The sequence below is a fragment of the Salvelinus fontinalis genome, chromosome 11 (genome assembly GCF_029448725.1).
Source record: "Salvelinus fontinalis isolate EN_2023a chromosome 11, ASM2944872v1, whole genome shotgun sequence".
NCBI classification, from domain to species: domain Eukaryota; kingdom Metazoa; phylum Chordata; class Actinopteri; order Salmoniformes; family Salmonidae; genus Salvelinus; species Salvelinus fontinalis.
Window position 1 is genome coordinate 40,898,838 of NC_074675.1, and position 10,126 is coordinate 40,908,963.

Sequence of the window (10,126 nt, forward strand, 5' to 3'; positions counted from 1 at the left end):
TCCGGGGGTATCATCGGATGGGGCCACAGTGTCTCCTGACCCCTCCTGTCTCAGCCTCCAGTATTTATGCTGCAGTAGTTTATGTGTCGAAGGGGCTGGGGTCAGTCTGTTATATCTGGAGTATTTCTACTGTCTTATCTGGTGTCCTGTGTGAATTTAAGTATGCTCTCTAATTCTCTCCTTCTCTCTTTCTTTCTCTCTCTCGGAGGACCTGAGCCCTAGGACCATACGTCAGGACAACCGGGCATGATGACTCCTTGCTGTCCCCAGTCCACCTGGCCTTGCTGCTATTCCAGTTTCAACTGTTCTGCCTGCGGTTATGGAACCCCTACCTGTCCCAGACCTGCTGTTTTCAACTGTTAATGATCGGCTATGAAAAGCCAACTGACATTTATTCCTGATTTATTATTTGACCATGCTTGTCACTTATGAACATTTTGGCCATGTTCTGTTATAATCTCCACCCGGCACAGCCAGAAGAGGACTGGCCACCCCTCATAGCCTGGTTCCTCTCTAGGTTTCTTCCTAGGTTTTGGCCTTTCTAGGGAGTTTTTCCTAGCCACCGTGCTTCTACACCTGCATTGCTTGCTGTTTGGGGTTTTAGGCTGGGTTTCTGTACAGCACTTCGAGATATTAACTGATGTACGAAGGGCTATATAAAATAAACTTGATTTGATTTGATGATCGGATTTGCATTTATCGTCGAAGGAATGAGCATTACACCGAGGCCTGTACTCTGGAGCGGGATCAATCACAGCATCATCAGACTGAGCTTTTTGTCATTGCAGGCAATCTCAACTCTCCTATTCAGCATGTAAAATGCATGTTCAATTGGATTCAGATCCGGTGATTGACTCGGCCAGTCAAGGTTTTTCCACTTTTTGGCCATCAAAAACCCCTTAGTTGCTCTAGCAGTATGTTCAGGGTCATTGTCATGTTGAATGATGAAGTGCCGTCCAATGAGTTTGGAGGCATTTGGTTTTATCTGAGCAAATAACACAATTCTGTAGACTTCAGAATTCATTGTTCTACTTCTGTCTGCAGTCACATTATCGATGAAGACAAGTGAGCCTGTTCCACTGGCAGCCATACAGGCCCAAGCCATAACACCCCCTCCACCATGTTTCACAGATGAGGTGGTATGCTTTGGATCATGGGCATGTCTTTTTTCTCTCCACACTTTCCTCTTTCCATCACTCTGGTACATGTTAGTCTTTGTCTCATCTGTCCACAATACTTTTCTCCAGAACTCTTGGGGCACTTTAGCCAACAGTAATCTTGCTTTTCTGTTCTTCAGGCATATCAGTGGTTTGCATCTTGTAGTGTACCCTCTGTAGTCCTGCTGGTGTAGTCTTCTACGTATGGTATACTTTGACACATCTACACCTGCATCCAGGAGAGCGTTTTTGATCTGTTGGACTGTTGTCAGGGGGGTTTCTTCACCATAGAGAGTATTCTCCGGTCATCCAGCACAATGGTCTTCCTCAGTCTACTGGGTCTTTTGACATAATTGAGCTCACCAGTTGTTTTCTTCTTGTTAATGATGTACCAAAATGTTGACTTGGACATGCCCAGGGTTTTTGTCTTGTTAATGATGAACCAAACTGTTGACTTGGGCTGACCAGGGTTTTTGCAATGTTCCTGATTGATTGATTTTCATTTCTGAGTCTTATGACGGCCAGCTTCCTTTGCATCGACACCGCTGTCTTTCCCATGTTGTCACACCCCAACAACAACCTCCAAAGGCAATAGCAAAGTCTAGAATCAATACTTTTCATCAACAGCTCTCCTGCATTCACTAACGACACAAATGAATACACCTGCCTAACGACACACATCTGAAGCCAATTCAACAAAAACTTGTAGTACCTTAAAATGGAGGGACCATGTACAAAAGGTGCTGTCATTTCTAAACGGTTCATCCGATCTGTATGAAAATACCCTCAAATTAAAGCTGACAGTCTGCACGTCATTGTATCCTTTCAAACTCAAAGTGCTAGAGTACAGAACCAAAATAACAAAAAAATGGTCAAACCTTTCCCCTGAGACGTAAAAAAAGATGGGAAGGAAGTTGTGTTGGGGAGAGATTTGAGTTATTGACTAGAGTGATAAGGGTTGGGCGTGCAGGTGGTTCAGGCTGGCTGGGCGGTCTGGCTGAAATTTGATATAGATGATGTCTTGATAAGAATCAAAAATTAAGTCTGTACTTTGTAAGAGTTGTTCATTTGTTAGGCTATTGGTTAAAGGTGCAACAATATTGATTATTTAATTATCATTGATCTAGTTCAGTCTTTTCAATCACTCAGTGGCAATTTAAGCATGTACATCTTGGTGGGTAAAAAATGTTTTAAACGTGAGATGAATGCCGGCAAAGCCACTACACAACACTAAACAATACATTAATTGCAATATAACGGTGACAAACAGTGCCCACAAACTATTAGGGCCTACATAAAGCTGTCCCAACAGCAGAGTCCCAACAGCAGTCCTAACACCTTACCACTGCTACACCTGGCTATCAGCGGAGCCTTGTCTGGCAGGTAAACAGTCTCATTTACTGCCTTTAAAAAATATATAGTTGATATGGCTGACTTGCTTAAACAAATGTGCTTTCTACTGACAATTGAGATGTACAAACTATGGCATAAGGGGACGACAAGCGTATAAGAGGCTTTTCGTAATTTTGATTTAAGACATTAACGAGCAAGCTAGGACGGACGTAGTCAATATAACTATTTGTTCAGCACTTTTGAAATGAACAGTGACAGAATTCAGAACATGGGCCATTCTTACAGCGTTCTCCCTGTACACCAAGTCAGAACCGTAGGATAAATAAAGGGGGCATATAAGCAGACAATGAAAGCTCTTACAGTATTCAATGATTACATTTATCAAAAACAGATCATAGGCTACATGTTCACCACCAAGTCAGAACTAGAGGTCGACCGATTATGATTTTTCAACGCCGATACCGATTATTGGAGGCCAAAAAAAGCCAATACCGATTAATCGGCCGATTTATAAAAAATAAAAAAAATGTTTTATATATATATATATATATATATATATATATCATACACACACACACACACACATTTTTGTAATAATGACAATTGCAACAATACTGAATAAACAATGAACACTTTTATTTTAACTTAATATAATACATAAATACAGACACAGCTCTGAAGTGACAATGATACTGAAGAGTCTGCTTAGGAGACAAATACTCTCAACTGTTTGAATAAAAATAGAGTTTGATGAATGTTGAAAACAAAAACTGTCATTTCTATATGCAGGAAATCCTATTTTAATAATGGGCATGGTAAGAATTGACGACCAAAGTGCGAGTCATAATTCCCATGACACCTAGCAAAATCTGAAAAGCGGTTCCTTCATTTATTCCATAGGATATTTTTAGATTCACTTAAGGTCTGTGTTTCGTGTAGGCTTACACGACCTTGCCAATTTTATAACTGTGTAGATATCCATAGGACAAGGTAACTCTGATCAATATTGGCTAAATATAAGCGAAGATCATTTTTATTGTAGAGTGGATTTATGAAAATATGTTGACAAACTTTACCTTATCCTAGTGAGATTTACACGGGTATCAAAACGTCGAGGCGGTTTAAGCCTGCACGAAACACAAACCTTATTTGAAGTAGATCAAGACATTTTCTATGGAAGACATGAACGGTAAAATAACGAAGGAACCCTTTTCAAGTTCAGCCGCAAGTTATTACAGGAATTATAACACGTCGACTATTTCTCTCTAAACCATATACCTTTGACTAATCCGGAAACTATCACCTCGAAAACAAAACGTTTATTCCGTTCTGTATTTTATCTAACGGGTGGCATCCATGAGTCTAAATATTCCTGTTACATTGCACAACCTTCAATGTTGTGGCCTGCTGGAGGTCATTTTGCAGGGCTCTGGCAGTGCACCTCCCTGCACAAAGGCGGAGGTAGCGGTCCTGCTGCTGGGTTGTTGCCCTCCTACGGCCTCCTCCACATCTCCTGATGTACTGGCCTGTCTCCTGGTAGCACCTCCATGCTCTGGACACTACGCTGACAGACACAGCAAACCTTCTTGCCACAGCTCACATTGATGTGCCATCCTGGATGAACTGCACTACCTGAGCCACTTGTGTGGGTTGTAGACTCCGTCTCATGCTACCACTAGAGTGAGAGCACCGCCAGCATTCAAAAGTGACCAAAACATCAGCCAGGAAGAATAGGAACTGAGAAGTGGTCTGTGGTCGCCACCTGCAGAATCACTCCTTTTTTGGGGGTGTCTTACTAATTGCCTATAAATTCCACATTTTGTCTATTCCATTTGCACAACAGCATGTGAAATTTATTGTCAATCAGTGTTGCTTCCTAAGTGGACAGTTTGATTTCACAGAAGTGTGATTGACTTGGAGTTACATTGTGTTGTTTAAGTGTTCCCTTTAATTTTTTGAGCAGCGTATATATATAAATAATAATAATAAAAAATAAATAATAAATAAACAAAACAAAACAAAAAAAAAAAAATCGGCGCCCAAAAATACCGATTTCCGACTGTTATGAAAACTTGAAATCGGCCATTCCGTGAAAAATAGACAAATTATTAGGGTGAGGCACATGGGCTACTAACAGCTTACTACACAACATACACTTAGTATTACTTTCTTAGCTACAGTATACATAAATCCCTGGCATATTACATCATTTATGCAGCAGCATACCAGACATTTTTGGACTCATCTTGTTGTGCTGTGCTCACTTGAACAGGAAGGTGGCACGGCGGTCCTTCTTGGGCAAACTGTCATCAATGTCTGGGATTCTCTGGATTTATGGTGCTTTTGAGACAACTGGGAACTCGAAGATATAAAAAGGTTGAATCATGATGACGTCAGTGATCTTCAGGTCGTTGCTCTAGAAAGAGGAAGCGTTCTGAATTTACAATTTCGAGTTAGATGACAGTCCAAAATGTATTTTCCCAGTCGTAGCTCGTTTTTCCCCAAGTTCACAGTTGTCTTGAACTCACTAAAATCAGATTTTGCAGTTCCAAGTTAAGTTGTTTTGAGAGCGGCACAAATCATGCTTCATTGACAGCATGGCCAATGTTTAATGTTTTAAAACTACGAAAAGAGAACCTTCATCTTAGACTTGGGACCACACAGCCACTCCGCTGAATAGCAGGCGAATGATTGCTTGCAGTTAGCGACACTGATTCCTTCCAAACCACTCATTGTTGCGATTTCCAACTTGTTGTGTAATGTTTACGTCCAATGGCCAATGAGCACCCGATACATTTTATCTATAAATTGCTCTTCATTATTTATCTTCATATGAGAAGGATTAAAAAGGATTTGCCAGTAGTTTGTCAACTTGATTCATGATGACTGCTAGCTAAGATTTAGAAAGTCTAGATCAGATTTAGATCAGTCCAATCAAAACTACTGTAGATATGTGATTTGACATCATTTCATCTGTGGCCAATGACCTTGAGCCTTCTTGGATAGGCACTTCTAATGTACCTGCCCTGAACGACGGGTCGCCACTGCAATCACTTCAGCATATTTAATAATGATCTCTTACCTAGATGACTGTGGGCATTTTCGCTTACTTTTTGTTGTTCTAAATAGAGATGGCTAGGAGGGCCATATTAGATTGTGTAGAAACGCAGGCAAATAGCTTCATATGCCCCCCAAAATTGAGAGGACCCCCAAATTCCCCACCAAATGATGCCGCCACCGCCCCCCCACACTTCTAAAACCAAAGTTGCACCCCTGATTCTACACAATGGCCTGCAGGTATCTGCACGCTTTTGGCTAGAGCGCACATATAGCCTACATAATGAGATTATTATTGGCAAAAGAGCGAGATTATTTTGTTAAAAGACAGCCAAACATCGATGATCAGGTCACCAGAACAAGACCCTCGATATTTATAGGAAAGGCGCATTAAACTCGTCACCTTGCACTTTCACCACCCCGTGCATTTCATCATAATTTTCTTCATCTGTAATCTAATCTAATCATTTCATTCATTTTACCACAAGATCCACCTTGTCTAGCGTATTTTGTTTTGTCGACATTTGGAAAGTTTACCGAAAAAAAATGTTCCCATCAGGCCTGTATTTTTATTCAAGAATTTTGATTCAAATTATATTTTAAAGTAAACATTTTATTTCACAGTCTGGCTTGTAGAGGTCGTGAGAGTTAACTTTCCTGATTCAAACTAATTTATGCCCGATGTAGAATTCAATGGAATTCGAAGTAGGGTTTCCAGGCAACAACTGGCTCAAATTTACCAACATGGGCCTAAAGTAAAGCTATGTTGTGGACACTGTCATAAATAACGGTAGGCTATACTCACCGGACATTGTAATAACGGTAGGCTATACTCACCGGACATTGTAATAAATAACCGTAGGCTATACTCACCAATTCGTAGGAAGACCACCACGCTGAACATAGACAGTAAGGTGGGTATCACCACGCCAAAGAATGTGGAGAGTTTTTTGGGACGGCTGCGGTGCGCCGACTTCAGTCTGGAAAAAGCCAGGGACTGCTCCACAGTCTCCCCAGACAGACATGTCTGATGCTCCCCCGACGGTTCATTGACGCTTGTGGAGAGACGATAGTGCAGGAGCGGTGTCCTCTCCGACATGGTGATGCTGCTGTTGGCTACTAGAACTAGCCAGAACTTCAGAACACGCTGGCACTAATTGTGTCGGCTTTATCAACTAAGCTAGTTTCTAGAGTTCACTCCCAAAACGTAGAAGCAAAAATCAGTTCGCGTGACTTTACTAAAACATGATTGTCTCAATAATGTAACCAGACGCTGGACAACATTGTCACGGGCCAATCGTTGAAGTCTGAATGCTAATCAATGTAGTGATATAGAATGCCTACCTCGACATTATAAATACATGTTCTCCTCGTGTGGCCTAACTCCACTCGAACTCAGAGAAAGCATTATCTTGTCGTGGGCCTACATTAAAAACCACACGTTTTCGTAAAAGTTGGCCGTTGCATTACCATTGTAGCCACTTTCCAACAATCCGTGGGCATTGTGAACTCAGCGACATCTAGGTCATGTAGTCATACAGCACATTTTCAAAATAAAAGTTATCAAGTAACCTCCGCCTGGGCGGAGTTCCCACGTTTGGTTTTCACGGGAAATGGAACCTAGGTTGAAGGTATTGTATCCCTGAAAATCGGATGCACCAGGTTGTTTCCAATGCCAGAAAACCGGATGCATCCAATGCCAATGGCACTAAGGGTGAGTTTAAAATTACTTAAACACACATTTATCCAAAATACAAACAATATGTTATTGATATAAAATAACAAACTTTGAAAGTCCCAAGTATATATGCTGCAATAGCCTATGTGCCAGGTTGTTATCTGGTGTACTGTGATCTTAGGCATGCTCTCTAGGACCATGCCTCAGGACTACCTGGCCTGACGACTCCTGGCTTTCCCCCCTTCCCCAGTCCATCCAGTTGTGCTGCTGTTCCAGTTGTACTGTTCTGCCTGCATCTGGGGACCCCTGACCTGATTCATCGGGTGTGCTACCTTGTCCCGGACCTGCTGTTTCGGCCCCTTCTGTCTCGCTCTCTCTCTCTCTCTCCCGGACCTGCTGTCTTGACCTCTGAATACATAGCTATGAAAGCCAACTAACATTTACTCCTGAAGTGTTGAACTGTTGCACCCTCTAAATCATTTTTTCATTATAGCTCTACACATCACATTTCTACTGTACCATTTAAACTACAGAAATTGTCAGCCCTGTACATCTGCTTGGTATTGTACTTTTAAAATTATAAAAGTTGGTGTTTTGGAATACTCAGACCCTCTACTAATGGGATCATGAAAATGTGTGTCATTGGGGTATTTTTTAGAGAGCTGTAAATAAGGCCTTGTGTCACTGGGGTATTTTTTAGAGAGCTGTAAATAAGGCCTTGTGTCATTGGGGTATTTTTTAGAGAGTTGTAAATAAGGCCTTGTGTCTTTGGGGTATTTTTTGGGGGTCAGCGGTCACAGTAGCTTTCTGCTGAAAAATAGACACTTGCGGTAAATCTTCATGGTGTGAAACTGGATCTTATTAATAGAGGGTCTGATGATTCTGAAATGCCGCCTTTTATGCTGACGACGTCTATAGTTTAAAATAAACGGTATAGAATCAAACATCTGTTGATCAATTGATCAAATGTATTTCATAAAGCCCTTTTTACGTCAGCAGTTGTCACAAAGTGCTTTACAGATACCGAGCCTAAACCCCCAAAGAGCAAGCAATGAAGAGCAGAAGCACAGCGGCTAGGAAAACAACCATAGGAGCAGGAACCTAGGAAGAAATCTAGTCACCAGGCTCTGTGTTGTTTGTGTTTTCAATAAATGCATGTTTAAGTAACTTTAAACTATATGTTTTTTCGAATTGTTATATCAGAAAAACATTCTTTAACAGTCAAGTAACCTTTTTTCAGGGGGACTTTTTATTAGAAAATTGGCCTTATGGTGCTAGTTTGTGTGATGCTGGCCTTGTTCGAGAGAGTCAAATCACCATGCATCGTGGGTAAATGCTGACTGACTGATCTACAAAGTAGTTATTTATGATGTAAGGTGATTTGTAGATCAGTCAGTCGGCAATGTCGAACAAGCCATTGTGTTCAAGTAAATGGAGGACTTTTATTTTGAAGCTATTTGGGACACGTTGATGTCGCATATTGGCGCGGATTTCACGGATCGCAACCCGTTGACTAGATTTATCATGTGACGCCAGTATTTTCTAGTTTGTCATCTGCTCATATGAGCCAGCCCGTCTGTCCAATCAACTCTCTCCAACTTGTCAAAGCATTTTGGTTTAAAATATTACAGTGTAACAATCTCCGTGTCTTACTTCCTTATTACTGGAAACTTTGCATCGAAACGAAAATTGACACCTGTTTACACTCAACAAGTGACATTGTATCGTTGGAATAAATTAGCCTACAGTAATTATGTTGCTGTTGGCTAATCCTTCCATCTACAGTGGAATCGCAACCTAAAAACTGCCAAATAAATCACTGAGTCCAGCACTAATACCAAAAGTCCACACTCTTTCATTAGATTTAATCTTATATGGATGTAGTCTATAAATAGAAACCATGGGTAGGCTACATAACGTCTATATATTGAATTATGTACATAGCCTACACCGTTTAAATGGTATGCATTTAATGATTTCAATTTGTTATAACATTCCATGTAACAGGCTATATCATGCATATTGAAAATACTGCAATAATAAGCAAATCATATTTCAATATAAAATATGACACAGCCAAACATGTTTTTTCAACACTTGAATATCAATCATATAGAATACAACACACACACTCTTTCTCCCTCGCTTGACCTTTTTATTCAGTCTTTGGGCTCAACATTTTCCAACTCCATCAATAAATCCAGGTGGCAGCAAAACACTGCCGTGTAGTAAAGAGATCTCAACCAGGGTGTGCTAGTGCAGTCTTCTGGTCACCCTAGATTCCTCATCCAGTTCAGCCTTGATAAGAAGAAAGAGAGAGAGAAAGAGAGAAAGAGAGAAAGAAAGAAAGAAAGAAAGAGAAAGAGAGAGAGAGAGAGAGAGAGATGGCATGAATGAAGTGAGAGAGTGAGTGTGCATGTGTGTGTGTCTCTGTCGCTATGTGCGTACGTGTGTGCGTCTTACTGTGATGTCCAGGTTGGTGATTATGTGCAGGTAGTTTGTTAATCCATGCTCCAGTCTCTCCAGGTGAGTTTGGTCTGTGTCCTCACTCTCCAACAACACCCCCAAACCCCTCTCACGTCAGCATGCTTCTCCTGCAGCTAGGGAGGCACACACACATGCACGCACACACGCACAATCGATTTGTAACTTTATGACTTTGTGTTATATTAAAATATAGATTTAAGTTGACATATTTCTGATGCCAGGATGCTATTAGAATGGTCTGAACCACTACGGCTAACCTGGATGGATCAAATAAACAGTAAAGATACAGTTGAAGTCAGAAGTTTATATATACTTAGGTTGGAGTCATTAAAACTCGTATTTCAACCACTCCTCACATTTTTTTGTAAACAAACTATAGTTTTGGCAAGTCGGT

At 40.9% G+C, this 10,126-nt stretch overlaps 1 protein-coding gene across 1 annotated transcript in view; it reads right to left on the reverse strand.

Moving 5' to 3' along the window:
* Nucleotides 1–7,086, reverse strand: part of LOC129866089 (solute carrier family 12 member 9-like) — a 54,350-nt gene extending 47,264 nt beyond the window's left edge. Inside the window, exon 1 of the mRNA XM_055939260.1 lies at nucleotides 6,441–7,086. Within this exon, the coding sequence (XP_055795235.1) occupies nucleotides 6,441–6,666 (226 nt within the window). The 5' untranslated portion in view covers nucleotides 6,667–7,086. The remainder of the gene's footprint in view (nucleotides 1–6,440) is intronic.
* Between the last annotated feature and the right edge of the window lie 3,040 nt (nucleotides 7,087–10,126).